This window comes from Gloeophyllum trabeum (genome assembly GCF_000344685.1).
Source record: "Gloeophyllum trabeum ATCC 11539 unplaced genomic scaffold GLOTRscaffold_00008, whole genome shotgun sequence".
Taxonomy (NCBI): domain Eukaryota; kingdom Fungi; phylum Basidiomycota; class Agaricomycetes; order Gloeophyllales; family Gloeophyllaceae; genus Gloeophyllum; species Gloeophyllum trabeum.
Genome location: NW_006920417.1, coordinates 602753 through 629296, shown reverse-complemented (window position 1 = coordinate 629296; position 26544 = coordinate 602753). Strand labels below are relative to the sequence as shown.

General features: G+C 56.9%; 13 protein-coding genes across 13 annotated transcripts; 5 read left to right on the top strand and 8 right to left on the bottom strand.

Moving 5' to 3' along the window:
- The first annotated feature begins 209 nt into the window (after positions 1 to 209).
- GLOTRDRAFT_77229 (Der1-like protein) lies at positions 210 to 1271 on the top strand. The gene is made up of 6 exons (XM_007868701.1): positions 210 to 316; positions 379 to 444; positions 503 to 576; positions 630 to 723; positions 775 to 1076; positions 1137 to 1271. Exons 1-6 carry the CDS (start codon positions 227 to 229, stop codon positions 1159 to 1161), a joined length of 651 nt encoding a protein of 216 aa, XP_007866892.1. The 5' UTR covers positions 210 to 226; the 3' UTR covers positions 1162 to 1271.
- A 67-nt stretch (positions 1272 to 1338) lies between these two features.
- On the bottom strand, positions 1339 to 3468 carry GLOTRDRAFT_121687 (uncharacterized protein). Its single transcript, XM_007868700.1, has 4 exons — positions 3173 to 3468; positions 3023 to 3114; positions 2113 to 2960; positions 1339 to 2043 (listed from the first exon to the last, which is right to left on the bottom strand). Exons 1-4 carry the CDS (start codon positions 3365 to 3367, stop codon positions 1640 to 1642), a joined length of 1539 nt encoding a protein of 512 aa, XP_007866891.1. The 5' UTR covers positions 3368 to 3468; the 3' UTR covers positions 1339 to 1639.
- Positions 3469 to 4497: 1029 nt separating this feature from the next.
- Positions 4498 to 6452, top strand: GLOTRDRAFT_139156 (uncharacterized protein; the record flags this gene model as incomplete). The annotated part of the gene is made up of 17 exons (XM_007868699.1): positions 4498 to 4588; positions 4650 to 4702; positions 4753 to 4769; positions 4820 to 4885; positions 4938 to 4947; positions 5002 to 5036; positions 5147 to 5176; positions 5235 to 5317; positions 5366 to 5395; positions 5450 to 5460; positions 5511 to 5641; positions 5694 to 5716; positions 5770 to 5902; positions 5954 to 5961; positions 6018 to 6087; positions 6145 to 6172; positions 6234 to 6452. The coding sequence occupies exons 1-17, from the start codon at positions 4528 to 4530 to the stop codon at positions 6450 to 6452; spliced, it is 1008 nt and encodes a 335-aa protein (XP_007866890.1). The 5' UTR covers positions 4498 to 4527.
- A 193-nt stretch (positions 6453 to 6645) lies between these two features.
- Positions 6646 to 8241, bottom strand: GLOTRDRAFT_77226 (Mmp37-domain-containing protein). The gene is made up of 3 exons (XM_007868698.1): positions 7646 to 8241; positions 7027 to 7591; positions 6646 to 6968 (listed from the first exon to the last, which is right to left on the bottom strand). Exons 1-3 carry the CDS (start codon positions 8195 to 8197, stop codon positions 6823 to 6825), a joined length of 1263 nt encoding a protein of 420 aa, XP_007866889.1. The 5' UTR covers positions 8198 to 8241; the 3' UTR covers positions 6646 to 6822.
- Positions 8242 to 8412: 171 nt separating this feature from the next.
- Positions 8413 to 10421, bottom strand: GLOTRDRAFT_77221 (ALG6, ALG8 glycosyltransferase; the record flags this gene model as incomplete). The annotated part of the gene is made up of 8 exons (XM_007868697.1): positions 8413 to 8748; positions 8801 to 9133; positions 9206 to 9482; positions 9534 to 9696; positions 9746 to 9830; positions 9884 to 10064; positions 10120 to 10285; positions 10343 to 10421. 8 exons carry the CDS (start codon positions 10419 to 10421, stop codon positions 8413 to 8415), a joined length of 1620 nt encoding a protein of 539 aa, XP_007866888.1.
- A 585-nt stretch (positions 10422 to 11006) lies between these two features.
- Positions 11007 to 11447, top strand: GLOTRDRAFT_129959 (uncharacterized protein; the record flags this gene model as incomplete). The annotated part of the gene is made up of 1 exon (XM_007868696.1): positions 11007 to 11447. One exon carries the CDS (start codon positions 11007 to 11009, stop codon positions 11445 to 11447), a length of 441 nt encoding a protein of 146 aa, XP_007866887.1.
- On the bottom strand, positions 11307 to 12498 carry GLOTRDRAFT_111338 (Thioesterase/thiol ester dehydrase-isomerase). Its single transcript, XM_007868695.1, has 9 exons — positions 12454 to 12498; positions 12373 to 12400; positions 12293 to 12318; positions 12177 to 12240; positions 12101 to 12114; positions 11874 to 12045; positions 11759 to 11824; positions 11672 to 11709; positions 11307 to 11615 (listed from the first exon to the last, which is right to left on the bottom strand). Exons 1-9 carry the CDS (start codon positions 12481 to 12483, stop codon positions 11556 to 11558), a joined length of 498 nt encoding a protein of 165 aa, XP_007866886.1. The 5' UTR covers positions 12484 to 12498; the 3' UTR covers positions 11307 to 11555.
- Positions 12499 to 12828: 330 nt separating this feature from the next.
- On the top strand, positions 12829 to 15143 carry GLOTRDRAFT_116454 (acyl-CoA dehydrogenase NM domain-like protein; the record flags this gene model as incomplete). The annotated part of the gene is made up of 11 exons (XM_007868694.1): positions 12829 to 12855; positions 12910 to 12986; positions 13037 to 13092; positions 13142 to 13365; positions 13413 to 13452; positions 13500 to 13557; positions 13618 to 13663; positions 13722 to 14189; positions 14217 to 14536; positions 14593 to 14704; positions 14760 to 15143. 11 exons carry the CDS (start codon positions 12829 to 12831, stop codon positions 15141 to 15143), a joined length of 1812 nt encoding a protein of 603 aa, XP_007866885.1.
- GLOTRDRAFT_116453 (uncharacterized protein) lies at positions 15002 to 16062 on the bottom strand. Its single transcript, XM_007868693.1, has 4 exons — positions 15628 to 16062; positions 15474 to 15569; positions 15324 to 15415; positions 15002 to 15267 (listed from the first exon to the last, which is right to left on the bottom strand). The coding sequence occupies exons 1-4, from the start codon at positions 16018 to 16020 to the stop codon at positions 15234 to 15236; spliced, it is 615 nt and encodes a 204-aa protein (XP_007866884.1). The 5' UTR covers positions 16021 to 16062; the 3' UTR covers positions 15002 to 15233.
- Positions 16063 to 16324: 262 nt separating this feature from the next.
- On the bottom strand, positions 16325 to 17450 carry GLOTRDRAFT_77212 (Thi4-domain-containing protein; the record flags this gene model as incomplete). The annotated part of the gene is made up of 4 exons (XM_007868692.1): positions 16325 to 16467; positions 16524 to 16989; positions 17041 to 17224; positions 17275 to 17450. The coding sequence occupies 4 exons, from the start codon at positions 17448 to 17450 to the stop codon at positions 16325 to 16327; spliced, it is 969 nt and encodes a 322-aa protein (XP_007866883.1).
- Positions 17451 to 18667: 1217 nt separating this feature from the next.
- On the top strand, positions 18668 to 19826 carry GLOTRDRAFT_42764 (chorismate mutase; the record flags this gene model as incomplete). The annotated part of the gene is made up of 5 exons (XM_007868446.1): positions 18668 to 18890; positions 18948 to 18969; positions 19020 to 19315; positions 19385 to 19701; positions 19758 to 19826. 5 exons carry the CDS (start codon positions 18668 to 18670, stop codon positions 19824 to 19826), a joined length of 927 nt encoding a protein of 308 aa, XP_007866637.1.
- A 323-nt stretch (positions 19827 to 20149) lies between these two features.
- GLOTRDRAFT_129953 (uncharacterized protein) lies at positions 20150 to 22387 on the bottom strand (the record flags this gene model as incomplete). The annotated part of the gene is made up of 6 exons (XM_007868691.1): positions 20150 to 20163; positions 20221 to 20335; positions 20392 to 21397; positions 21454 to 21500; positions 21591 to 21902; positions 21959 to 22387. 6 exons carry the CDS (start codon positions 22385 to 22387, stop codon positions 20150 to 20152), a joined length of 1923 nt encoding a protein of 640 aa, XP_007866882.1.
- Positions 22388 to 22670: 283 nt separating this feature from the next.
- On the bottom strand, positions 22671 to 25661 carry GLOTRDRAFT_116448 (uncharacterized protein; the record flags this gene model as incomplete). The annotated part of the gene is made up of 7 exons (XM_007868690.1): positions 22671 to 23210; positions 23265 to 23840; positions 23899 to 23955; positions 24044 to 24350; positions 24426 to 25176; positions 25239 to 25276; positions 25340 to 25661. Coding segments are annotated over 7 exons (2410 nt in total), but the record flags the coding sequence as incomplete, so codon positions are not given.
- Between the last annotated feature and the right edge of the window lie 883 nt (positions 25662 to 26544).

Here is a 26544-nt window from a genome sequence, read left to right as displayed (position 1 = left end):
TTGTTTAAATTATTTGTGGATTAATGTATGTGCGATCGAAAGGTGGGATAGACTAGCGAGCAATAATGTAAAAACCTGGGAGACGTTCAGCGCGACGAGCGTGGCGAAGTACAGAAGTAGAGCATTGGTTATCTCCGTTACGTAATGTCGATCAGACACGTCGTGCAATCGACCCCGCCACCGGGCGCCTCCCTGCTCGACCGCATTCTGACCAAAGCCGGTCGCAATGCCTGTCGGGATTGAGGCCTGGATAGTCCAAATACCGCCAATAACAAGAGGATGGCTGGTACTGTCGGTTCTGACTAGTTTGGCCGTTGTGAGTACTGAATTCGCTACAGCCGAATATAGTGACCTGAACGTATCCTTTGCTGCGTGAAGCAATGCCAGCTAGTCACCCCATTACAGCTGTACTTCAGCTTCAAGTCTGCTTTCATTAACGTGCAAGTGCGTAGCATTCTGGTTTATACATTGCACAGACTTTTCAAATCGGTTTCATCGCTAGCCGTGGAGGGCGTTGACCACGTTCTTCTATTTCGGGACATTGTCACTCGACTTCATCTTTCATATGTTCTTCTTGTAAGCTTCTGGTCCCTTAAAGCACCACCACGTTGCTGACCTACCTGCGATAGCATGCGGTACAGCCGCATGCTTGAAGAGTCGTCCTTTGCAAACCGCAAAGCAGATTACTTCTGGCTGCTCTTCCTCTCCTCTCTAATGCTCCTCGTAAGTACTCCTCACATCAGCCTCTCTCTCTCTCTAAACTATTTGCACAAGGCCCTTTCCCCGCTGTTCAACCTCCCCTTCCTCTCTTCTCCCTTAGCCTTCGTCCCCATATACCTCTGGTCGAGACGACACCCATCCACCCCGATATCCCTCTTCGGTCTCATCACCATAACTGCACCCTACCTACCCCTGGCTCTCGTCGGTTTTTCGTGGTTGCTTAATGGTACGTGGCGAGCAGCAGCGGGCGACCTCGTGGGATGCGCGGTCGGGCATATTGGGTGGTTCGTGAGGGACGTGTGGACGCGGGAGATGATCGGGGGTCCGACCGTTCTCAGCGAACCTCCTCAGAGAGTGTAAGCACTCTTGACTCGGGAAGTCGCGATGTTCCTAGCGCTGATGGTCCTCTTACGCAGGAAACGTTTATTCGGTGAAGACTAGATATTGGAACTGTTTGGTTTGTCTTGTAGCTATATGCCACTAATCCTCGTTGAAGAGTTGTATTCTTGATATCGCCCCCGGGGACGCATCCACTCCTACCTCAAGCGCCCAAGAGCTACGTGAGCAGTGCTTTTGACATTTTCACGAGATGCCGTATGAGCAGCGGGCAACACGAGAAGGACCTTCGCAATCGATGCAATAGCATCATCGCCTATAGATTGTTCATTATACAACATCGACCTCATAAACAAGAAGGGGCTAAACATCGAAAACGATAAATAGGAACCAAAACCCAGAAACAAGCATAACTTTTGGTAATCGAAATAGAACCCTTCGAAGGTAGGATCTGTGCATGAGTGAAATCAAGCATATGTCTGAGATGCGTATATGATATCCGTTGATATCTTCGGGACGGATGCGCGCAGGGTATTGTCGTGGAAGAGGCATTCGGGCATGAATATTCAGCTTAAGAGGATGACTACGCCGCAACCGCCTTCGCGGGCTTGGACTTCATGCCTTTAACAGGCGCCGCGGCCTTCTCCGCGGCCTCCTTCGCCATCTTCGCAGCGCGCAAGAGAGCGCTCTTATTCGTGCGCGGGGCGAGCACCGGGCCTTGGAGACTGCTCGGCCGCGGTTTGGGCTTGGGCTTCTCTTCATTCGCGGTCGAGCTGGCGGTGGATTTTGCTGGGGTAGATATGTCGTCCTTGGAGACGGAGCGGGAGATGCTGGCGCGGGATGTTGTGCGAGATACGCTGGGTCGTGGCGCGGCAGGCGGCGTAACTTTGGCTTGGGAAGGCGGGCGAGACAAGGACGGTCTGGGTCCGCTCATCGACTGGCGTGAGGAGCTCCGCGACGGTGGCGCCTGATCAAAGGAGGTCCGGACTGACGGGACGGCGCAGGGGTCTTCGTGAATACCAGAAGCCACATCGTATGACAGCAACAGGCACTCACGATTGAAGGAAGAAGGAGGAGCAGAGTCTTTCATCGCGCGTAGCGCGGCACTCCTGTTCATCCTGGGGGGGACGGTCGGCGCCTTCACGCTGGCGACGGTGATAGTCTCCCTGCGCTTGTGCCCAGGGACGCCCTCGAAGCCGGCTTTCTTCTCAGCAGCGACCTTACCCGTCTCCTCGTTAGAGACCGAGCGGGTCTTGATGGGCTTTGGGGTAGCATCCACACCGCCCTTACCTATCCTGAGGGACGCAGCACGAGTCATGCGAGGAGCAATCGTAGGGGGAGCGGTCGAGGCAACCGTGATCGAACCTGAGCGGAACTTGTGGCCGGGAACGTCGGCGAATGTCTTGGCTAACTGCTCCTTCGTCAACGGGGCGCGCTTGCCGACCTGTACCTTGTCGACTTGAACGCCTGCCCGCAGGAGTGCCGCGCGACTTTGGCGGGGCTGGATAGACGGGGCGAGGACGGTCGCTGGGATGGCGCGTGCCTTGAAGCCTGTCTTGCCGCTACCATTTTCGGAGGTAGACTTGCGCAGTGCCGACATAACAGAGGAGGACATCGACCGCACCGAACCAGAGGCAAACTGACTGGATGGCGAAGCCAAGTCGTCCGGGAGCTCGGTAGAAGGGAACGGCGGGGAGGACGCGAAGAGCGACGCGATCTGAATCTCGGCAGTCTCGAGATCGGGCGAGCCCATGAATCCGTTCTGCTCGAGCGACAGACCGTAGAGGGCGCGGAGGGAGTTGGGCGCGGTCGCCTTTGCTTCCGCGGGGTCTGCGGGGCCCATGAGGGTCTTCCAGACTTCGACGGCCCTCCGGCGCTCCAGGACGTACACCCAGACGGGACCTCTAAGATATTCCAGGCACAAGCATTCATATAGATAGATTGACACAGTGGAATGCAGACGAACTCAGCAAAGGATCTGGCGTCTTCCCCGAACAGCTCATAGAGAGCTTCCGGGTCCGTTTCCATATCGAACTCCATCTGCCTTTCCTTCACGATCTGGGTGGGGTGTCATATGAGTCTAAATGCATTGAATGAATGAGAACGCTTCGCAAACCTCGAAGCTGGCCTCGAGTATACGAGGCTCGATATCAAGCCGGTGTTCCAAAGCATGGTTCTTGATGATAGCAACTGTACGAGTGGGATAGCCGTGCGGACTTCCGGAGGGGCTGGCAAGCTGCGATGGGACTTCCGCGGTGGGAGTCTGGGGCATAGAGGGGGGCAAAGGGGGCAGCAGCGATAGCTCAGACATCAGAGCAAGCAAGAAATATAATAAAGCTTATTGAGCAGAGCAAAAGAGTGCAACCCGGCAGCAAGCAATAAAACAGATGGAAGCCAAACGAAAGCAAAGGTAGTCTGAGACTCTGGGCTGATATGGTTCAAGCCGCTGTAACTAGGCAATATCATTACTTAGTCCCGGATCCGCAAGACCTCGAGTACTGGTCATCATGGCAACACTCGCACGCAACGAAAGCAGTGAAACGAATATCCTTCCAGAGTCTGCTTGCTGCTATGAACACATACGCCGAGAGCCAAAGCACTTTGTACCAGCAAACTGCGTACTCATGAGCAAAGTCGAATCAAACAGGATCGACCTGTGCAGCTTCTATTTCGGATAATGAATGACTTCTTGGGGTCCTCGCCCTTGCTGAAATGAATCGCGTCGCGTCCGACGCGTCCCCCTCTGGATCGACGTTCGCGTTCGCTGTACGTCCTCCCGCCTTTCCCGCATGGCAGCAGCGTGCTATGCAAGCCTCAAGGTAACACATACAGTCCAGGACAACTGATCGCCTTTGTAATGAGCTCGTATGAGACGCACTGTGAAAGCTCTGACGTCAAGAAGTAAATGAATTCTGAAGATAGCACACATGTAACCGTTGCGGTGTATTCAGTAAAGGAGAGTATTTCAACAAGTACGGCATTCTCTGCTTTTTCTGTACATTGACAATTCCCCATTATATCGCTACCTTTGTAGCACTCGACAACGGAATGTCCAGCGTCTGTGTGCGGTGAACATCCAAATGGGAAAGGTAATAATGCCATCTCGCATCCTCTTCGGCGACACCACACCTCATTTCGGGAGAGATCAAAATGCGCGGTTTGGCAATTCGCGTGCCTTCCATGTTAGCGCCAGGGCCCGTCCTCACTATATTCCTTTCTTGTCCTCTTGCGCCGCCGCATGATTCTCTTGGGGTTTGGACATAGGGAAGTAGGGATCAAGCCGAACGTCCCCACCTTCCCTGTCAGCCTGCGTTGACGCTCGTACTCGGGGGCGATCCGTATTATCTCTCTGTGTCGGATATAAGCCTGGGGAGCGTCGCTTATGTACCCTTTGGTCTTCCCCCCATGGTATAGACCAAGGCAGGTCCTCTGACCGAGCTTTCTTGACAAGTGTCCTCCGTATCGTCCTTCATGGATACGTCAACCATTGACCTTGTCCTAGCTGATATTCAGGTGGTCAATTATGTGAATGGTGAGTGCCCCCGCTCCTTCGGCTTTCGGGAATGATGTGATTAATATTGCCACCGTATAAGCTGCCGCATTCGCTTGGCTGGCTTATGATATCCTGCTCACCTTAGGCGACGAGGTGAGATCCGCAGCATACGTTTCGAGCGAATGTAATAATCTCCGCCGTAGGTACAAACGGTGTGGAAGTAAGACATTTTTGTGCTGTCTGTAATGGAGTTCAACGACCCGCTGCCAGTTCGAGATGGACCTTGGCCAAAGTCTTGTACCTACTCTTGAGGTACCTTATAGCCATCACACTAATGCGAGTGATTCCTATATACACGCAGAAACATGCGCGCTGACAGACTTCACAGGGTGAACCTTGTGGGTAAGGGTATTCTGAGAGCTCAGTGAATTATCTCCATATGACCGTTGTCTGTAGTGGACACAAGAACAGACTTGACGGAGAAGGTGCAATTTATTCACTGTGATGCTCCATGTCCCAAAGTCTGATACCATTTGCAGTTGTAAGCTCTGGTTTAACATGGCGACGGAGACCACACAAATGAAACGTCAAATATAGCTGCACCCAGTGGATGCGGTTCTACGCATTGTGAGTGCCCATGCTGATTTCGAAATAATGACAGATATTAACAAGATATTTGTTCCAGTGACACCGTATCCATCGCATCCTGGCTAGGTGGTGCCCTCCTGAGCGTCAGAATATGGGCTTTATACGGCTGCAGTCGCAAGAGTAAGTCTGATGGCCAGATATTCTAGACCGTACTGAGTCGCTCTGTAGTCCTCTTCGTAGTGTGCTTCTTGTATCTCGGTAAATTCCTTCGCTCTCATTATTGATATCATACCCATAACCCCCCAAATTCAGTGGAAACCGCCGTAGGTACAGCGTTCCTGCCAAAGGTCACAGAAATTCACAATGTCCACAGGCCGGTATAATAACCGCTTCCATCACGCTCGCGTCTGAACACTCGACCCCGCGGCTCCCCGGCGTCCCCGTGCACGGCTGCTTCCTATCCTTGACGCCGCCAAAGAAGGACAGCCTGGTCATCATCGGCTGGTATGTCTTCGAATCACCAACCATGTAGGTGATATTGAATGTCATATATCAGGACCTTCCACGTCGGTGTCAATGGTGCGTCGCGACGACCCTACTCTGACGGGCTGAGACCGATAGCGATTATGTAGCGATATTCTTTGCACTTACGATGTACAAGTTCATGCGGACGGTCGGGGCGCAGGGATTCAGCATCTTCGAAGCGCAGACAGTCGCGCCCCTATTTCAGCTGTTCATCTACGATGGAGCGTTTTATTTCCTCGTGTAGGTCCGGCCGTCTTCCGACAGGATACTAATACTGACTGGGTTGTGTAGCATCCTAGGTAAAGCGTACGAAGCTCTGACCTGAAGGTCCCAGCTAACAGGTTGATGGCCGCAGCAAGTTCCTTGTATAACTTGGTGATCATGCTTGCTCTCTGGAATCGACCTACAGTGGTGGTAGGAGAAGCGTACGTTTTCCCACTATTTCATTCACGACTTACTAACGAACATGCAACATCTTGCAGATTGCTGGCCGCCACATACGCAGTAACCGTAAGTGTCCAAATGCCCGCCAATGTAGGAGGCAAACTCGCATTAACATGCCCTCAAATAGTCCTCGCGCTTGATGCTCCATCTACGCGAGTACATCGGAAGACACAACGCTGAGGTATACACCGACGTCGAGCTGGAGACCCGCCCCTCTCGACCCGCCTTGGTTCTCGACACCACCATCACGGTGCCGGAGGGGTACAACCGGGACTCGGACGTCATAGACTCTGGCATTTCTGGCATCTCCATGAGCCTCTCGCTGTCAGACAAACCTCTCGTTTGAACTCGAAGCTGATCGTAGTGTATCAGAAATTTACAAAGCAAATGTTGAATACCCGTTGGCTCACTGCGGATCACAGTCTAACCACGATGTACTCTCATTGTAGCACTTGCACCCCGCGCGACACGGTCCCTGTACACTCGTCCTATAGCCAACCACGTGTATCACGCTCTCTCCGATACACCACACATGTATGGATGAATTGAGCTTTATTTTACGTCTTTCGTTCCGAATAAGTATGGGCACGTAAGTTACATCCGAATATTACTGCAGCAGTATCGATACATCCAGGCCGTCTAAGGATCGGCCAGCCACCAAGCAACCAAGCGTCCGTCCGCAGATAAGATGAAGCAAGCACAGGGGGCGGGGGCGGTTACGAGGACGTTGCACTCGCTTTCCTGCCCTGCCACCACTTTGCTACCTTCTCGGCGGAGTACCGGATACTCTTGGCGGGCCCTGCGCTGACGATGCCCTTCAGTGTTTGGATGGCTGCGGGGTACCGTACGATCTGGCTCATCTCTGCGTGGCGGGAGACTGAGCGGGATTTTCTCGTGCAAAATGAACGGGACCGACTAACCGTGATGCAGAACCGTGGGCAGGCCTTCATCGCCTGCCAGTTTCGTCCAGTAAACACCTTCATCCGCCGCCTTTGACGGCAAATCGGGGCGTGCGACATAGTTCCGCTCAACCCCCGCAAGCAAGTTGCTCGGCAACTTTCTCAAATGCGCCGAGCGCGCCTGCGGGCTGACGTCCTGCTGTATGGTGCTAGAGTGCGACGGCCAGTGAACGCCGGGCAAGCCAACGACAAGCCGGTGGTAGAGCTCCTTGAACTGGGGGCTCTGCTTCCGGATGATATTGGCGACCTTATTCCGGTTCTCGGCGGGGAGTATCATGCGCGGGTCGCCGTTGTAGCTGATGGCGGCTATCCGCTCGAACAGCTGCGTCTCTGAAAACTCGGCGGGGAGGGTGAGCAGCGCGGCGCGCACGGCGCTCGTGAGGTTGACCTGCTGCGTGAGGCGCACGCGCGGGTCGTCCTTGATGATCCGGATCGGCTTGTGCATGCGCCCCGCGAGGTAGAGCGTGCGCCAGTTGAGCAGGTCCGAGCACAGGTTGTCGACGGTCGTCACACCGTACTTGATCCTCTATGACGCATTAAGATTAGAATACACCGCGGCGGGGCAGCGGGCGGGACTCACGACACCTTTCATCTGCACGAGCGTGTTGAACCACACGCCGGGCACGACGTCCTCCACCTTGGCGACGAAGGACGAGCCGAACATGCGCGCGTGCAGCGGGTAGTGCCCCGGGTGCTGGTTGAGGTTGATCGAGTGCCAGTGGTCCGCGTGCGTGACCGCGAACATAAAGTCGACCATCGGCGCGCCCGCGCTCGTCGGGCCGTAGCCGTCCTGCTCGAACACGCCCGAGCCGTACGCAAAGGCGTAGCGGATGGGCGCTTCGAACTCGGCGACGATGGACTCGAGCAGCGCGCGCGTCGAGTCCGCGACGGGCAGCAGCTGGTTGCGCCCGAACGTCGGGGGCAGCTGCGGGAGCGCCTGGTGCCGGTGTGACTTGGCGGGGCGAGGGGCGGGGTAGAGGCGCGTGCGCGGCTGCTTGGTCGGGGGTCTCGTCGGGGGCGGGGGCGGGGTCGAGGACGCGCTCGTCCCCGCGGAGACGGTTTCGGTAGCAAAGGAGCGAAAGACCGGGACGCAGCGCGGGCGGGCGTGGGCGCGGGCGACAGTAGACAGCATCGTCGGCGTCGGTGTGGTGAGTAGGGAAACTGGATATTACTAATAATATTAGGACAGAGCAGTAATGATTTCGGGGTGCATAGGAGCGCTGCACATCACCGCGCCTGCTCTGACGTACCGCCGGCACACTCGCTCGCCGCGCCACGTGAGCTGTGGCGGGAGGGGGAGACTTTGCAGTAGTACTTCCAATATACAAAAAAACAAAATACATCCCACTACGTAGTCCGCGCATCCCCCTTCGATCCCCTCCTCTGATGCACCTCCCCAGCAACCCCAAAACCCAAACCCGTCGCCTGCACCCTCTCCTCCCCCTCCTTCACCGGCGACAGCGTCGTCGTCCGCTTATGCCTGCTCCCAGCGCCCGCTCCCGCCCCGAGCCCGCCGAGCGCCCACAGCGCCTGCGCACCACATTTAATACTCCACAGCCACGTAAGTACAAAGACGGGCGTGCTCGCGAGGACGTTCAGCGCCGCGAAGAGGTCCGGGTAGCGTGCGGGCGGGGGCACGAGCATCTCGAGGACGTGCAGGAGCAGCAGGGTCACGTACACCACCTACAAATCAATATCAGAGGCGGGGTGTCAAGCGCATCCGTCGCTCACGTACCATCGACAAATACTGCACGAACATCCCCTCCCGCACCCTGAACGGCCGGTACCCAATCACCCTATTCCACATCACGATCGCCGCGAGATACTGCGTGCCCAGCCCATCTTTCTTCAGCAGCGGCCACATGCTGAACACCGCGACGTTGTTCACGAGCGCGCACCACGCGAACGGGCCCGAATCCGGCGCGGCGCCCGACAGCAGCAGCGTCACGGGCAGGAGCGGGAGCAGGATAGTCTTCTCGTGCACCTGGAAGGAGAAGAGGAAGAAGGCCATGGAGGACGTGAGCAGCGCGTAGGGGAGCAGGCGGAGGACGGGCGTCGTCCCGTCGCTCTTCTCCTTCTCTTTCTCGCTTTCTGCGTGATCGGGTACAGGCGCCACGCGCGTCCTCACCCCGCCCAGGACGAGCGTGACCACAGCGGGCAAGAACCCCAGCGCGGTGAGCCCCGCCGACAGCTTCACGAGCGCCCCGCGCTCGAGCCACGCGCGCCACTTGAACACCACGTTCGACGCGCACCAGAAGTTCGCGACCTTGTCCTCGAACAGGCCGCGGTCGAACGGGAATATGCGCGAGACGGGGTCGAGGATCGCGCGGGGCGGGGCGAAGGGGGGGAGCCAGGGCAGGAAGAGGAGGAGGAAGGTGACGGAGGTGACGAATGCCAGGCGGATGAATAGCTGTAACCTACGGAGGCGGTTGGGGTGTGTGTGGTATGGATGTATGCGCACGGCTTACCCGTCTTTTGGTCCGAGATAGATGCACTTCCCGATCAAATACGAGCCGATGGCAGGCGCGTAGTACAGTGCCATCTGCTTGAACCCGAGACTCAGAACAAAGAAGAACGCGCCCAGCAGATCGCGATTTTTTGCGAAACAATTCAACGCAAGCAACGTGAACCCTACCCACACCATCAGCACACTCACGACCAAAGCCCACGCCGGACGCACCGAGCATGACAGAATTATACTGAAAGTGCCCGAAGTCGATTAGTAAAAGCGCAGGTTGGAGCAGCACCGTGATCAGCGCTACATTCTTCCGCCCCATCCCGTGAGCACGTCAGCGTCCCGCGCAACGAGCATCGCAACTCGCACCTGTGAGCGCTTCGACCGGTGCGGGTGCCATACGCGCGTGAAGAGCAGCACCGCGGGGAGGTATACCAGCGTGTCGAGCGCCAGCACGGTCGCGCGCATGTACACCTTGCTCCCGGGCGTCTCGATCCCGCGCGACCTATCCAGCGCGAACCACGCCGGGTCGAACCACGACCCACTGCAACACCCAGCGTCAAGTGTGACCATGCGCAGGATTCACAGGGCGCACTCACACGATGCCGCAGAGCCACGAGACGTACGCGGTGAGCGGCGGGTAGTCGAGCCCCCAGTACTGCAGGTCGTACGTGTACCACTCGCGCACGGGGAGGTGCACGGTGATCTCCATCCAGTGCCGCTGCGCCTCGTAGTCGCCGAACAGCGGCGGCGTCCCCTGCCCTGCTCGCGGCCGGTCCACGTCAATCACAGCTCACCCCAGCCGTCGACGTTTCCACGCACCTGAGTACGACCCGAGCCCCATGGCCCACTTCACCAGCACGCTCCCCAACAGCACGCACGGCAGCACCCACGCGCGCATTCCCTGGCGGTGCATCCACCGCACCCAGCGGCGCGCGGCGCCGTCCTCGCTCTCCGGCCTGGGGTGGCTGTAGCTGTACAGCTGGATGAGGGCGTCGTGCTCGCCGAGCGAGCGGAAGCTGAGCTGCGAGGAGGTGTCGCGCGGGGCGTGGCGGTGGGACAAGGGGGAGTTGGCGCGCGAGGACGCGGGCGAGGGCGAGTGCAGCCACTGCGCGTGGAGGAGCGGGCGCTGCGGGACGGGGGCGTGGATCTCGTCGGAGCTGCTCACGGAGGCTGTCAGTGTTTTCGAGGGAAACGAGGAGGGGCACGCACTGGCCGAAGGACTGGATGCTGGAGGCGGACGTGCGGGATCTGAGGACGGGCGTTCTGAGGCGGGCGGCGGCGGGGCTGTCGGGGACGGAGCCGGCAGAGGTGCTGGACGTTGTGCGGAGGCGCCTGAGCTGTTTCGGGGAGCGGTCGGCGGGGATGTGGGCGAGGATCTCGTCCATGCCCGGCGTCGGTGGATGTGGCGGCGAAGGACCTTGCGCGATCAACACCGACGCCCTTGCCACGTGGCCAGCTACCCGCACTCCAGACGCAGACCATGATGTCTACCAAATTCACACACACCATAGTCAAACCGCTCCCCGCAGGCGTCGCCAAAGCCAGCGTCCTGCGCCTCCTGCACGACCACGCGCTCCTCATCCGGCTCAACCCGCTCGTCGCGGCGCACGCCCTCACCTCCGCGGCGCCCGAGCGCGAGACGTACACCGTCACCGACCGCATCCCCGTGCTCTTCTGGGAGGGCACGACGACGTACACCGCGTCCTTCGCGGACACGCCGGACGGCGTGCGCACGCGCATCAAGGCCATGGGCTTGGTGAGCGAGGGCGAGTTCACCGTGGAGGAGCGGCAGGAGGGGCTGGTGTTGCTGGAGAGGGCGGAGGTGACGTGCCCGTGGGTCGTGAGGTGGTTCGTGGAGGGGAAGATGCGGGAGAGCCATACGGCGTTGGTGGAGAGGTTTGCGGAGAAGGTGAAAGAATTGTAATGGTCGTACGGGTTATATTGGAGAATATGTATGCTGTGGATATACCGTTATCATCTATATATTGCGTTGCACATGTATGAGCACATTCTACTTGTCCCCGGCTGACAGTTAATCTATATCTTGTCCCTCGACCACACTCTCGCCGTCTTCCGTGAACGTGACGTTCTTCTATAGCCTTCGTTAGACTTTACGCTTCCACTGATACAAACTGAGAATCCACTCACATCATGTGTATGCGACCTGCCCACATACTTCGTATGGTCTGCCCAGCCATCAGTCTCACGCGCACGTCCTCAACAACCAAAACTCACGCCCATACGCGACCAAATCTCCCTTCGCATTAAAAAACTCCACCCTCGTAAACGCCAACGACTTCCCTGCACAACCCCATCAGCACCCGAAGACCCGCAGACACGCCGCACGCACCCATCCCAGTCAGCACGCCCACCGCGCTGAGCACGTCCCCGGGCTTCCCCGCGGGCTTGACGAACGTCGTCCCGATATCCGTCGACACGCCCGTCATGTACTTGCCGTGCGTCGCGACCGCGAGCGAGCCGACCGTGTCCGTCAGCGAGAGGAGGAGGCCGCCGTGGACCGTCTGGTCACTGCAAGTCAGGTGGGTTGAGAGGGTATGGCGAGGAGGGGAGACATACACCAACGCGGTTGACTGGAAGATGGGAAGGGGACGTGAGAAAGGGGTTAGAGAGTTGGGAGAGGGGAGAGACGCACCGTTATAGGGCTCGATCTTTAGAGAACACTCGACCTTGCCTGGTCTGGCGCGGTTGATGGCGAGCTACGCGTCCCCAGAGTCAGCACAGCGCGCTTAGATATAGTGCATAGCTCACATTCGGGAAGCATTGCACGTCGTGGCCTGCGTGACGACGAGCAAGTCAGAACGTTCGCATGAGATGGGCGGATTGCTCACCCTTGGTCTCGATGAAAGATTGCCAGACCTGTAACACAGCTATCAGGTGTCGTCTGTCCACAGACCAGTGAAAGCGCGTACGCGCTTTGTAAACCGGAGACACGCCGCCATCGTTGAATTCGCGGCGGACAATCTGTAGCTTGACGCTGCCTCCTGGGAAGGCACGAGCCAATCGGCTAGGCCCGATCTCGATCTTGCTCATGCGATCTGAGATGATCACCCCGCACTCGCGACGCCAGAGTCATAACGCTAACGCCTCTGTGAAGGCCAGATATTCTACGGTACACATAATGTGGCAACGTGAGGACTTGCAGAGGGGTATTCACATGCCAGAAGATCTGTCAAGCCTCGGCTATGACTCGTCCCCGTGACTACTAGTAAGTACTCATGCGCTGATATAATGTCTGGCATTAGCGTCGCCATTACCCCGTTCTTGATTGGACAGCAGCACCCGCAATGAGAGTCGAGCAAGGCTTCCAACCGGTGCGTCGTCTCGATGTATACCCCGACGACGAACCTGATTCTTGCATCTCAAAGGTCCCCTACTCCGAGGGCAACCCATACACAGCGGACCCCGTCCTCCCCTGCCTCCTCCGCCGTCTCTTCCCCAAACAGTGAGCGCCACTCCGTCCACCGCACGTCCTCCGCCCCTGACCCTCCCCAGAGCCCGCGATGAGATCGAGCCCGACCTCGAACGGTTCGGCAACGACATCCTCACCAGTACGCTTATCCCCTGCCACTCCAGCCCGTCCCGCTCACCTCCCCTCAGCCGTGCGCGACCTCGCCGATCTTACCGCCCCGCCCACCCTCACCCAGTACAACCACTGGGGCCAGCGCACCGACGCGCTCCGCCTCTCCGAGGGCTGGCGCCAGCTGACAGCACTGGCACAGAAGGAGGGCATCGTAGCGATCGCGTACGAGCGCCGCTATGGCGCGCTGAGCAGGGTGTACGGGTCCATGAAGGTGCTCATGGCCACGGCGGACACGCGCTCGGTGAGCGTGGATAGTTAGTGCTTCGTGGGTGTGCTAAGGAGCGTTAGGTGTTTTGTCCGATGAGTATGACAGATGGGTGTGCGCGCGGTGAGTGGGATGGCTCTCTGCTTCACGGTGACGCTGATGCCTAGTAGTTATCGAGTTGCATGGGACGCCAGCGATGAAAGCGGAGATATATCCTCGCTTGATAAGGTGAGGACATCGAGCAATCACGACATGCTGTCACACACAATATTGAACACCATGCCCCAGTCGAGACCCGTCGCATGCCTTTACTAGCGGGCAATGGATGACTGAGGTGCGCCCCCCCGGTGACAACCCTCCCCAGTGCAGAGCGTCACTGACGTGCCGTCCAGCGCCCAGGAGGCTCCGACGTCTCCCTCACCGAAACCACCGCAACCCCCCTGCCCCCGACCAATGCCTCACGCACAGAAGACACCCTCGGCCCCGCACACTCCCTCGACGGCTTCAAGTGGTTCTCCAGCGCAACCGACAGCGACGTCGCCCTCGCCCTCGCGCGCACCGGGCCCGTCTCGGAGGGCGCGCGCGCGCTGTCCCTCTTCCTCGTCCCCCTCCGCCTCCCGCTCCTCCAGCCCAATCCCCTCCCCCCTCCCCGATCCGACCCTTACTGCCAGAAACCAGCCACCCGCACCTCCACGAGCAACGGCATCTTTATCCACCGCCTCAAGCACAAGTTCGGCACACACGCCCTCCCCACCGCCGAGCTCTCCCTGTCCGGGACTCTCGGCTACCCCGTCGGCCCGCGCGATCGCGGCGTCAAGACCATCGCCGCCGTCCTGAACATCACGCGCGTCTACTCCGCCGTCTCCTCGCTCGGGTACCTCCGCTAGTCGCTCGAGATCGCGCGCGCGTACGCCGCCGTGCGCACTATCCGCGGGGGAACGCACTTGTTGAGCGAGGACGCGGTGCACGTCGCCGAGCTCGCGCGGGTAAGTACGGGCTACCGCGCCGCGGTGCACCTGGTGTTCGGCGCGGTGAGGTTGTTGGGGAGGAGCGAGTGCGGCGCGGCGAGCGAGGGGGACGAGAGGCGGCTGCGGCTGCTGACTCCCCTTGCCAAGGCGTTCGCCGCGGAGCTCGCGGGGCGGGCGATGCCCGAGTGCATGGCGGCGCTGGGGGGGCAGGGGTACATGGAGGAGACCGGGATCGGACGGTGAGAGGAGCTTCGTTTGGTGTTCCAGGGCAGGGGTTGACGCGGATTACCGGCAGGTGCATTCGCGACGGGCTGGTGGAGCAGATATGGGAGGGGACTACCACCGTCCTCGCGTTGGACCTCCAGAGGGTCGCCCAATCCGCCCAAAATATGAGTGCCTTCCTAGAAGTGAGTGATCGGCGGGGATCGCGGCAGAACGCTATGCATTGACCTCTCGTTACAGTGGGCTGATAATGTCCTGGCCTCCATGCCCCCCTCCATGTCAGCGACACTAGAGGTCCCCTGCACGCTTCTCCAATCCGCGCTCAAGGAAATACAATCAACTTACACGCCGCCGGTGGCTCCGCTGGTCCCCCGACCCGCCCTCTTCTTGTTCGGATATGTGGCTTCGGCACTGTACCTTCTCGAGCACGCCGTATGGTCGAACATCACCGCACAGCCCGAAGCGGAGACAGACATTGAGGTGTTCAGACGTTGGGTGATGGAGGGTGAATTACAGCGCAGCGTTGATGCAGTCAGAGTAGCCAGAAGCGTGGATCCGGGCAGCCGGTTCAAGAAGGATCATACCATCGTATACGGAGACACGTCTTCCTTAGCCAAGTTATAATGGGACTCCTAGCAGTACAAGGCGCGAGCACGCAGAAGAAATGATAGAAATACAGTGGGTGTGGCTTATATCGATACAAGTAAGAATGGACTACTGCGACACCGAATATGGCACTATATGACACCTATCGCAAAAAGTCAGTCGGCAACCCGCGGAGATACCTAGAAGTATTCAGCTTACCCGAGCATTCCCCTACCACCCCAACCCTTTCGGGGGGTAAAGTCCAGCGTCAGCTGCTCTGCTTCTCGGAGGATGAGGACCTTGATCGTTCGCTATAGTGATCGTTCAGTGCGCGGATAGCGGATGCCAGGTGATAGCGACCAGACGTACATTCTCGTTTAGTGAAACTAGCTCGGCCAGGGGCTGCAGCGACGTCAGGCCCGTGAGACTGCCAAACTTCAGTATGAGATCTTCTCTCTGCAAACCCTATAGCACGGATTTTCCTAATCAGTCACCATAAGGGGATCAAGATGGAGGAACGTACTGCGGTTGCCGCTGGGCTCCCCGGCGCAACACCATCTACCCTCGCAAACGGAGACAGGGATGCCTGCTGCGCCGCAGATGACGCCGACGTCGGTGTACCGTTCACGATGTTAGGATCATACACGCCCTCCAGCGCCCTCGCAATCCGGTCCATCAAGGCAGTCATATCATTCCTCAGCTCGATGATGCGCACACGCGCATGTCGGACCGCCCAGACGTCAATGTCAGATCGCGGAAAGCCTTCCGGGTCGAGCAGTGGTGAGTTCATAGTCGAGCTGTTCGCTGAAAGGATGGAGAATTGGGCATCGAGCTCGGATTCGAGGTTCTCTTTCTGGCCCATCAAGGTGCGAACTTGCTCAGCCGGAGTGTGCGGGGGAGGGAACGTCATTCCCATCGTATACGAGAGGCAAATTCTGGTCTAATAGGTGGATCAAGGACGAGTCGAGCTACTGATGGTGAAAGAGAGAGATACCAGACGAGGCGTAAGCGCTTAAGCCACTGGTCACGTGAGTCGCGTTTCATTTAGATCGATCGCGTCTTACCAAGACGCCGCGACGCGACTTGTCAATGCCACTTCGATTTCATAGTTTTCGTTGCAGATTCTGACGAACTTCTTGAATCTTGGGCATAAGCCTTTAACGAGGGAGCAATATTACACAGACTATGGATACAACATGTGGTGTGGTGTACAAGAATATTTAAGCGACGATCTTGCCCTCGACAATCTCGTGCGAGTCAAGGACACGAATGGCCTCCTTCGCGGCCTTTATACCGCTTGCCATCATAGCACCGAACGTCGGGCCCATCCGGTTTGAGCCGTCGTGCTCAGAGAGCTCCATACCTATCGCACAGCGATTCAGCTGAGCATCACAGAAAGATCGCGAGGAATATACGGACCGGTCATGATCATACCAGGGACGACTTCGCGGGTGCCATTGACGATGGCAGGCTCCGCGCGGTTCATGTCCAAGCACCTCATGTTGCCGAGCTCCTTCAGCAGCCCAGCACTGACCAGCCTCTTCGCCGAAAACGCGCCCATCGGTCCGTCATGGCCCGTCGCCGATACGATGACAGGGGCCGTAATGACGTTCGGGTCCATGCAGCTCTGCGTGTCGTGGTTGAGCGCGACCAGAGTCCAGTTCGTGACAACGCCGGAGACGCGCTGCACGCCCTTCGAGTCCGGGCGGATGATGAGGTCCTCCACCGCGGTCGCGTTCATGAGGACGACGTTAGGCATGGCGAGGACCTTCGACAGCACAGTCGAAGTGAACAGCGCTGCGTGCTTGACGACGACGAAGTTGCCCTCGTCCTCGAAGGGCACGCCGATTTCCGTGAGGAAGCGGTCCGCGGGTTTCCGGACAACCTACCGAGCCCGGTCAATTGACTGTTTGGGGCTCCTGCAGTTGGCACTCACCATCGGAGTCATGAGCTGACCTCCAAGCCAGGCGCCTCCACCCGGTGCGACGCCGGCCTCGATGATCGTGATTTTCAGGTCAGGACGGGTCTTCGCAAGGTGGTATGCGCAAGAAAGACCCGCGCTACCAGCGCCGATAATGACCACGTCCGAGACGGCTCGCTCGTACATCGTGTTGAAGTACCTGCGCCCGAGGGTAAGGACCGCGACTGAGTTCCGGTATCCTGAACGTACCGCTTGATCATTGCCCTCGAGACCTGAGCCTCCTCAATGGGGGCAAAACGGTAGCCACCGTCGTAGTCCTCAAGGACCTCGTACGAGATCTTGTTGTTAATCTGAGCGCCATTCTTCTTCGCCTGCAGGATGGGCTCGTCGATGGGACTAGAGTAGGTGGCGACGGGGGGAGCCATGCTGTGACGTTGAGAAGCCAGAGTCTAGCACATCTCGCAGTGATCCCATGGTTTTTATACCCAGCAATCAGGCCTCTGAACTCTGCATCCGTACGGGAAATATTTGCGCCCAGCATGTGAAGGCGACATCACCACTACCCCAAGATATGGGGGTATCTATGGCCAATGGCGCGAACGGCTAATGGCTGCCACACAGGTTAAACTTATTCCTGGCTCGAACGTGACTCCCCACAGAGCCAATGGAAGGACTAACGGTCGTTCTATCTTGATTATCTTAATCAGGCTGGGAGAAACGGAGCACTCGACTCCGGACGGGGTGCCAGGATGGTGTGGTCCGGAATGGGGGCTTCGACGACGGAAACTGCATTGCTAAGAAAAGCAAGCAAGCCGTCCCAACGACCTAAAGCAGTGGAAAGGCCTGGGGGCAGTCGTAGCAAGGCTGAGGTCTACTCCAATGACGATCTCCCTTACGCATAGGTCACTGCGTTTCCTGTAGGAGAACATCCTGGGGCGAAGAATGCTCCTCTTAGAGAAGTCGTTGGAAACATTAGGAGGATAGGACAGACCTATGCCAGAAACATCCATATCAACGTTTAGCTGTACGAGGCCCCGAGGCACGGTATGGGGTGCTCTGGGTATGCCATACGCTGGGCCGGGGGTTGTACACCAGACTGAATGAAGCAAAACCACAATGGAACGGAATCATGAGATGCGCGCGGTTTGCGAAGTTCCGCCGGCCTCACTAACGGAGATGCATTCGCACAAGGTGGGGAGAGGATACTCGGGGATTTAGAGAGTGAGAGTTACTACCTTCGCCATATCATACGCATCTGTTCCCTGTGTCATCCGAACGTTACAGCAACTCTGACTGTCGGCTCTCTCGACCGCTTTACCTCCGCCACGCCAACACAGTTCGTCCCACTCGAGACCGGCCGGGAGCTAAGCGCGCAGTGGGGTGCACGTCAGGTTTATTGGGTCGTTATCAGCGTTGTTGGCCGACAGGCTCGAATGGCGAACAGAAGGAAAGAATGGGATAAATGGATCAGTCGCCTGACCGAACTCTGACACCAACTCTGGTAATGTTCAAACCATTTAAGTCCTCCCGCCACTTAGACCTGCTGAACTAACTGGACGAGTCATCTCGTCACTATTCTTGCCTCGACATTTGTCGGATATAAGGCCGACGCTCTCTTTACCCCGGTTGTCACGCTACCACCATGCAGTCGAACTACTCCATCGACGAAGACCCCTTGTCGCTCGATAGGATCCGGTCGGTCCTGACGAGACTGGAGGACACCATTATCTTTGGGTTGATAGAGCGAGCACAGTTCGCCCACAATCCCAAGATCTACCAGAAAAATGCCTTCAAGGAGTTGCGGGATATGGGTTTCGAGGGCAGTTGGCTCGAATGGTTCTTGAAGGAAACCGAGACTTTCCATGGTGAGTGCCTCTTCTTCGTATTTCCCGAGGAGGCGTGTCTAAACCATTGGTGCCCAGCAAGAGCACGACGGTACACTAGGTTGGTAGCTCCCCACTTGAATGCTGTATTCCGGCCCATGCCTCAAACAGTCCCGATGAATATCCTTTCACGCCCATCTCTGAGTTACCCTCGCCTGTCTTGCCGCCTTTGAAGTACAAGCCTATCCTCTACCCTAACAATATCAACGTTAACCCTTCGATCTTGACCTTCTACACGAACTACATTGTTCCCCGGATAACGAGACACGCCACGCTGAAGCTCGCAAGCGTCAAGCGAGCGCAAGGAATCATGGGTGGAGACGAGTTCGAGGACGACGGTAATTACGGAAGCGCAGCCACCCTTGATGTCGAGGTACTCCAGGCGATCAGCAAGCGCGTCCATTATGGTGCGCATCTGCGTATTTTCTAAGCCCAAGGCGATCTTTGATTTTCGCGTGTCTGATCATCGGCTCTAGGCAAGTTCGTGTCGGAATCCAAGTTCCGCGCAGCTCCAGGTGCTTTCATCCCGCACATCCTAAAACCTGATCCCGCCACACTCGAAAGCCTCATAACGAAACCCGAAGTAGAGCGAAAACTGCTCCTCCGTTTGCGCAAGAAGGCCGTCAACTATGGGAGGGACGCGACCCTGGAGGTCGAAACCCCACCGTCTCCGCCTTACCCTTCCGAAGTCAACGGCACGAATGGCGTCAACGACACAAACGGTAAAATCGACGTGGACGGAGTGGTCGAGCTTTATGACAGCTATATCATACCTCTTACGAAGGAAGTGGAGGTGAGTTTGCTAGGTGTGCCTTTGTAACTGCAGATGAAGCTGATCCAATGCATCAGGTGGAGTATCTCCTCCACCGCCTTGATGGCATGTCGGAGGACCAAATAGAAGAGCTGGCGAAGACGTAGTGATCTCTATTCGAAATCTACTCGCGCCATGACTCCTAAGTTTGTTTCCAGAGGAAGCTTGTACGACGCCTGTATGATGATGATGATGAGGAAGGCCCATCCCAACTAATGCCCGAAAGGAATAACATCGATAGATAGCTACGTCGGGGATGCGGTGCAAGGATTACGCACAAATAATGTACAAACAGCCAATAGTCCCAGCAGGCATAAGTGAAGAATAACCTCGTATAGGACGGAGTCAGTACAGATAAAGCAAAGGAGGGTGAAAGCGGAAGGGGTATATACTCCGCCGAGAGTAAAAATATATCCAATATGCCAATAAATCATAATCCGAGATCTGAAAGGCAAGTGTGTCAGACTTATCGGGAATGACAAGGGGATCGTTAAAACGTACCCTCCAGAAGACGCTTTGTCTCAGCATCGCCGATATTGCGTGTCGCGCGCCTGGCAAGCAATTTTTCGGTCCTATACTTCTCGTACAACACTTCACGAGTGTGGACCTTTAGAATCTACGAGAGTACAGCTTCATTAACCTTTGCATACACACGTAAAATGTTGCACAAACCTTGATGTGAGTGGACAACACGGCAGTGCGCAATGCAGCGAAGTCACAGTGGTCGGGATTCAACACGTCCACAGTGCCCCACCTGAATTTCCTTGTAAAGACGCCTTTCAAGTCTTCAGGTGGGCCCTGTAAATAGGGCATACTGCGGGTCGAAACAGACGAGAACACGGACGAGGGGCGGGGAGATGCTAAGGAATCTGCATGCCCGTCTTCGGACGGCGACAACAGTGAGCTGTTAGGGTCCTGCATTGGAGAGGCTACGCGACGGTGCCGACGACCTCCCTCAGGACTGATGAGAGCGAATGGAAGGAGTGTGGTGATGTCGGTCTTAGCAACCACATGCGCCGAAAATCGCACGTTAGCCACACTCTCCTTGTCCGTGGGATCCGGCGTCAGAGGCCCTCGGTCATCCATGTCTTCGGAATCATATCGCGAACGTGACCGAGAACGCGTCAGTTTTGCACTAGGCATGCGTACGGGCCGCAGCTTGATAACAGGGCGTGCTTGCCGCTCTTCGTCGACTTCATGCTGAGCATCCTCTTTAGAGTCGCCATTCTGCGAGGCGTTGCCGCTCCCGCTGACAGGCGACCCAATGCTCTCCCCATTCTCATGCGTACCGTTCGTATGAGAGACGGAAGCGTCCTCCTCGGGATCCTTTGATGGCCCGAAGACACCGAAGCTAAGCCCTGCTTCCTGGAGGTCTCTCCGAACCGTAGATTTCACCTCGGCGAGTTTCTCGTCCGTAAGCGAGTCGGCACGAGCGACGACGGGAAGGACATTCACTCGCGCAGATAGGCGCCGAATAACCCGCAGTTCCGCAGGCGAGATGGTCAATCGTTCGGTTTCCGCATCCTCGTCGTCTGATTCGGCACCCTCGGAAGCCTCAGAAAGGTCCTGCGGGCGATACGTTATGGTGGTGTCCGACCGAGTCTTCGAGGGCAATGACGACTGTGCCCGACGCGCAGACGTGGAGATAACGGAAGCAGGGTCGATCATGTATATGCATCTGCACCACAGCTAGGTGAGCGTGATTTCGACGACACCAAGCATAGTATATCGTACAAGTGAATATGATGATCGCCTTTACTCTGCCGAACGACCTTTGATTCCTGTGCCACCCCAGTAACGTGAGTGAGGACACGTCACAGCGAAGCCGCGTAATGGAGGAATAGCTGAAGTTAGACATTAGGAAGACTTACCTCGTTCATGGTGTCCGCATACAGTCCATCAATATATCTCATTATTCCCGTTACTTGTCTGTCCAGCTTCAGCTCGCGGCCCTCCCGGAAATCAAGGCCAGGAGTATCAATGACGGAGAACAACACTCGGTCGAACCGAGACTCGCATATCTCAACACAAGCTGTCTGGATATTATGAGTGCATTTGAGCTTCCCGTTCAAGAAGCGGTCGACAGCGGCCCTTTGGTCGGCAGTCGCGGTAGGGGATATGTCAGCAGTCTCCAGTAGCAGTCTGAGTAGAGACGTCTTCCCGGTGCCCTGTCCTCCTACAACCTGTCCAGGAGCATCTCACCATCAGTTTGGCCGGAACAGCCAGGTGCGAAACATACCATCAAATTAAAAGTAGGCGGCGTGCGTGGCTTCCGAGTGCTAGGCCTGGTTCTTCGCTGTGTCTGGCCAGGTGACCTCCAGTTATCGAAGGCAGAAGGTGGAGGAGATGATATGTACAAGGAAGAAATGAGGCCCCCCGGCTTTTGGCCTGACTTCGGTGCGCCATTCTCTGACTGTCCTGGAGAGCCTCGAAATGGTTTGTGGAATGGAATGGGGGCGCGGTCGCTGACCGGTAAAGAACTTTTCACCGCACCTTGATGGAGACGTTCAGGGAGGGTATTCTGACGTATAGTATTGATATCGACCAGGTTCTCGGGCCAGGGAATCCCTTGGGCCTTCAGCTCCGGCAGCGACGGTGAGTTGCGGATCGGGGCATTGTTGTCCGTGTCTTTCTTCGAGATTGACTTCCGACGGAAACCGAGAACCATAGTACTAGATGCAGTGCTCCTGGCAAAGCATACAAAGACGAATGAGAGATATAGAGCACTGCTAGCAGCAAAGCAAGAAACTAGTCGGAAGTTGTACAAAACCAAGATAGGTTACGGTGGCAGAGAGCAATAACTCGAACTCCCAATTTAGCCCAAGCCGCTACAGCCACCGTGTACCGTCCGTGCGTCCCGGCCCCAGATGTGACCGATCGTCCCTGCATTGCGATTTCGACTGCCACGCGAGGTCTCAAGATCTCAGGTTCAGTCAGTCGCACTACGAGGAGGGCTGGCAAAAAAGAAAGGAATATATAGATGAACAGCTAGACAACCTGCAACAGATACAATACAACTTGATACAAAACGTTCCAAAATCCCCGTGATAACCAAAGAAAACGTGATTAGACACTGCACCATCGAGGAGATATGAAAGGATATTCTATCGTAGTCCGATAAGTAGGGTTGCTTCAGGGACCGGCCGCGACTGCGACGGAGTGACTTGCATTGCCTTCTAGGCGCATTTTCTTTGGCGGGAGCTGCTGCTGGGGATCGTGGAGATTTCTCTTCAAATCTACCTCGCCTTCTCCAATGTTCGGGGGTGCCATATGGCCATAGCCTACAGGAGGGGCAGTCGTAGGGGGCAGCTGGGTGTGCACTTGGGATGTAGGGGGTGACGACTGAGAGGGGTCCGAAGTCGATGTGGTAGCTTTCTTCCTGCGAGCTGGACCATGAGGACCGGCAGGATCGTTCACATAACTGCACTGCAGAGACCTGCGAGCGCAGCTAGAACACGAGGGATGAGCGCCATCACACTTCGTTTTCCGAGCTACGAAAATGTCCTCAGCTGTACCGAACGGGTTATACTCGTGACCGTACTTACCCCGACAGAAGTTACAGGCAACGACCTTGGGTCCGTATTTCAATGACCGGTGGCCTTTACGAGGAGGCACAGTTGACCTCCTCCTGGATGGACTGGGTAGATCAGGCTCTGTTCTGATAGGCGGCAAGGTTAACTCAGCGTGCGCTGAGCTAGAGCTCGAGATGCCGGTAACAGGGGTGGGAAGGGCTGCTATATGCGACGGATCGTCGGTCCTGTAGCTGGCCGAAGGAGGGCCCGGGATGTTGGGCTTGGGAAGCACGAGTGCAGGCAGCCGTGGGACGGTTTCCCGCCGGTCCAGCGGAGAAGTCAGATGCCCAGACCCTGGAAGCGGCTCTGTCAAGAACATGTTCACGTTGCCCTTCCTTGAGACCGGTCTGGATGGGACTTCAGGTGATTGCGAATCATGCTCGGGCGATTGATCATCGTCGCCGCTCGCAGATTCGCTCTCAGAGTCATCCTGCCTGCGCTGTCTCCTGGCGCCTCCACGCCGCATATTGGGCACGTAATCGCAAGGGTTGCGTCGTTTTAGACACTGCTCGCACGCCGGCCTTCCGCCGTCGCACTTCAGTTTCCGAGCTGCGTTATGGCCGTCTCAGTATACACGACGGTTTGGAGGCAAACGCCAAATACTTACAACGACAGAAGTTGCAGGCGACCGTTATCTTCTTTGGCCGTTGTTTCTGTGACATTCCTGCCCATAACGTTAAGTCAGAATATGTTGCATTTGCGCCGTCCCCCGATGAAAGATGCGAGTGATAATCCAATAACGAAATACTGACTTGTACCGGCTGGTGGCGTCTTAGTGGACGAGCTCGAAACAACTGATTCAGGGCCCCTCAGAGGACTGCGACGTGGCTCCTGAGCACTTGGAGGCGGCAGTGCCAGGTGCGGCTGTCGATGGGTAGCAGCAGGACCTGGGGCTGTATCTATAGCCAGGATTGGCCGTGACGCCTGTGACAATGAGGGATGCGGTCGTGAAGGCGGCGGCAGAGAAATCTGCTGCAGTGGATGGTATGTGGCATGGTGCGGCTGGTAACCTTCCATGAATTTGCCCAATAGATATTCTTTCGTGTATTTATGTAACGTCTACGGGATTGTACGAAAGTAGTGGTAGGTAAATAACATACAACTTGAGATACACTCGTACAACATAGCACTCACCTGCATGTGATGAAAGATAGCCCTCCGGAGGTACAAGAAGTCGCTGTGGTTGGGATCCAAGACGTCAAGAGATCCCCACCTGTAGCAGCGCGTGTATCTGCCCATTTCTATTTTACACGAGGGAGAGTGGCCCTTAACGACTGTGCGGTGGTTCGAAGGAGTGTATTGAAGTACAAGCTCGTGGCGCGAGGGAGCCGGTCGATGTACACCGTCGTTGTGGCAATAAATGTCGGGTGATATCAGAGCGTAGGGCAGCCGCAGCGGGGTAGTGACAGCTGGCGACCCAGGCGGAGACGGCGCGGCGGAGGGAGCGTTCCTGTTTGTATGCGAACTAAGGACGTTGGGCAAAGAACCATTCATCGGTTGTGATCCTACGTCCTTATGTTGCGGATACTGTGAATGACCGTCGAGGGCAGGAGCATCAAAAATACCGAACCCGATGCCAGCGTCCGCCAAATCCCTGCGGATCGCCATCTTCACTGCTGCAAGGCGCTCGTTTGTGAGAGTATCAGCCCGCGCAACGACAGGAAGGACGTTCATTCGGGAGGACAGCCGCCGGATGGTGTTGATGTCGGGCACGGGGAGCACGGGCCGGCACAAGTCAGGGTTCGTCGTGACGGGCGGGTCGAGAATGACGCGCTCGGGCTCCGAATGCGAGAGGCTGTTTGTGCGAGCACGAGAAACAAAAGGGACAGGAGGGGTCGGGATAGATGGCGGGACGATCACGTCGGGGTCCAAAAAGTACACGCAACTGATGGCTTGCGGGTGAGGCCAACAGCGCAAGCGGACATGGGTGAGAATATAAATACGCACAGATGCACATGATGGTCGCCGCTCCTCGCCTTGTTCTCCTGATGAATAGAGAGAGTAATTGTATGAGCGCGCGTGCAGCATGAGAAACGATAAGGACCCACGTCTTCCGCACTTTCCGCAAGTCTAGACTCTACGTGCCGCTGAATTTCTGAACACAGTCTGTCGGACGCGGCATCGTCCTGAAAGTCGAAGGACGGGGTATCGATGAGAGTGAGCGTGAGCGGCTGGGTTGGGCCCTGCTCTCCTAAATCATGCTCGACATCAATTGATACGGTCCTGATATGGCCGGTGTGGCCGCTGCAGCCTTGGACGAATTTCGCGACGGAGGTGAGCTGGTCGGACGTGGCGGTGGGCGCGACAAAGCTGGTGTCGAGCAGGAGACGGAGAAAGGACGTCTTGCCCGTGCGGCGCCCCGCGACCATCAGAGTGTACCCGCTGTACGAGTCGGCGGGTGGGCGCGCGGCGCCATTGAGGTGAGCGGAGGCCATGGTGTGGGCGGGGACGCCGCGGACGGTGGCGGCGGCGGCGAACGCGCCCCGTTCGTCCTCCTCGAGCTTTGCCCAGTGTTCCCCATGTTCCATGACGGTGGGCGTCGTCGATGGAGGCCGAAACGGGGCTCTACCGACCAGTCCGGGGGAGAAGCGATTGCGGGGTCTGTACCGGCACGCGGGGCTAGAACGCACGGCATTGACGGAGAAGAAGAGCCAATCGGAGGCCTACGACAATCACCCGGTCCTCCAGTTCCTCGCTGTATCCGCCGGGTTTACCTAACAATCATTAATTCGTGATTACAGCAACTACACCCTGTACTACAGCCCAACTCAATATCGTTTCTCGTTTTCATTTTCTCGGGCGCACTGGCACCCCTCCTGCCGACGCGGCGACACGGAGAAACCCGAAGTTATTGAGCGTGCATTTTCTGGCGGATTTCTCGTCGCATGCTAGACACCACAGCTGTCAGATAGCTCGTGCTCATCCCACGTGCTGTATTCTATGGCGGACTGGGATGGTATGTGGCAGTATCAGCAGGGTCACTATACTGGCCCTGCCCTAGCTCAGTAGTTGCAAGGGTGCCAGAACACAACTTGGTGCGCGTCCAACAGCGCGTCACAACAAGCCAAAACATATCGTATTAGGCAAGACATAAGCAACCGAGAGCCTGGTACATCAGTACAGCGCATGGCAATTGAAAGTCCGCCCCAGAGAAACGAGAGAAACAGCTCGAGGAGCTGTTTCTCGTTTTCTCGTTCGCGCTGAGATCCCAAGTCCGATCGCCGTTCGGCAGGGACCCCGAAAGGCTTCAGCG

Bases quoted from the DNA above. Each gene is read 5' to 3' on its own strand.
- GLOTRDRAFT_77229 (XM_007868701.1), top strand. From the start codon at position 227: ATGCCTGTCGGGATTGAGGCCTGGATAGTCCAAATACCGCCAATAACA. The intron at 445-502 runs GTGCGTAGCATT...TTTCATCGCTAG, and splicing joins CTGCTTTCATTAACGTGCAA to CCGTGGAGGGCGTTGACCAC. The intron at 577-629 runs GTAAGCTTCTGG...TACCTGCGATAG, and splicing joins ATCTTTCATATGTTCTTCTT to CATGCGGTACAGCCGCATGC.
- GLOTRDRAFT_121687 (XM_007868700.1), bottom strand. From the start codon at position 3,367: ATGTCTGAGCTATCGCTGCTGCCCCCTTTGCCCCCCTCTATGCCCCAG. The intron at 3,115-3,172 runs GTTTGCGAAGCG...CACCCCACCCAG, and splicing joins TACTCGAGGCCAGCTTCGAG to ATCGTGAAGGAAAGGCAGAT. The intron at 2,044-2,112 runs GTGAGTGCCTGT...CCGTCCCGTCAG, and splicing joins TCCTCCTTCTTCCTTCAATC to TCCGGACCTCCTTTGATCAG.
- GLOTRDRAFT_77226 (XM_007868698.1), bottom strand. From the start codon at position 8,197: ATGCTGTCTACTGTCGCCCGCGCCCACGCCCGCCCGCGCTGCGTCCCG. The intron at 7,592-7,645 runs GTGAGTCCCGCC...AATGCGTCATAG, and splicing joins TCGTGCAGATGAAAGGTGTC to AGGATCAAGTACGGTGTGAC. The intron at 6,969-7,026 runs GTTAGTCGGTCC...CCCGCCACGCAG, and splicing joins GCCCACGGTTCTGCATCACG to AGATGAGCCAGATCGTACGG.
- GLOTRDRAFT_111338 (XM_007868695.1), bottom strand. From the start codon at position 12,483: ATGGCGGCGTGTCTCCGGTTTACAAAGCGC. The intron at 12,241-12,292 runs GTGAGCTATGCA...GGGGACGCGTAG, and splicing joins ACGTGCAATGCTTCCCGAAT to CTCGCCATCAACCGCGCCAG. The intron at 11,710-11,758 runs GTGAGTTTTGGT...ATGGCTGGGCAG, and splicing joins AGATTTGGTCGCGTATGGGC to ACCATACGAAGTATGTGGGC.
- GLOTRDRAFT_116453 (XM_007868693.1), bottom strand. From the start codon at position 16,020: ATGGGAATGACGTTCCCTCCCCCGCACACTCCGGCTGAGCAAGTTCGC. The intron at 15,570-15,627 runs GTACGTTCCTCC...TCCGTGCTATAG, and splicing joins GGAGCCCAGCGGCAACCGCA to GGTTTGCAGAGAGAAGATCT. The intron at 15,268-15,323 runs GTAAGCTGAATA...TTTTTGCGATAG, and splicing joins GGTGGTAGGGGAATGCTCGG to GTGTCATATAGTGCCATATT.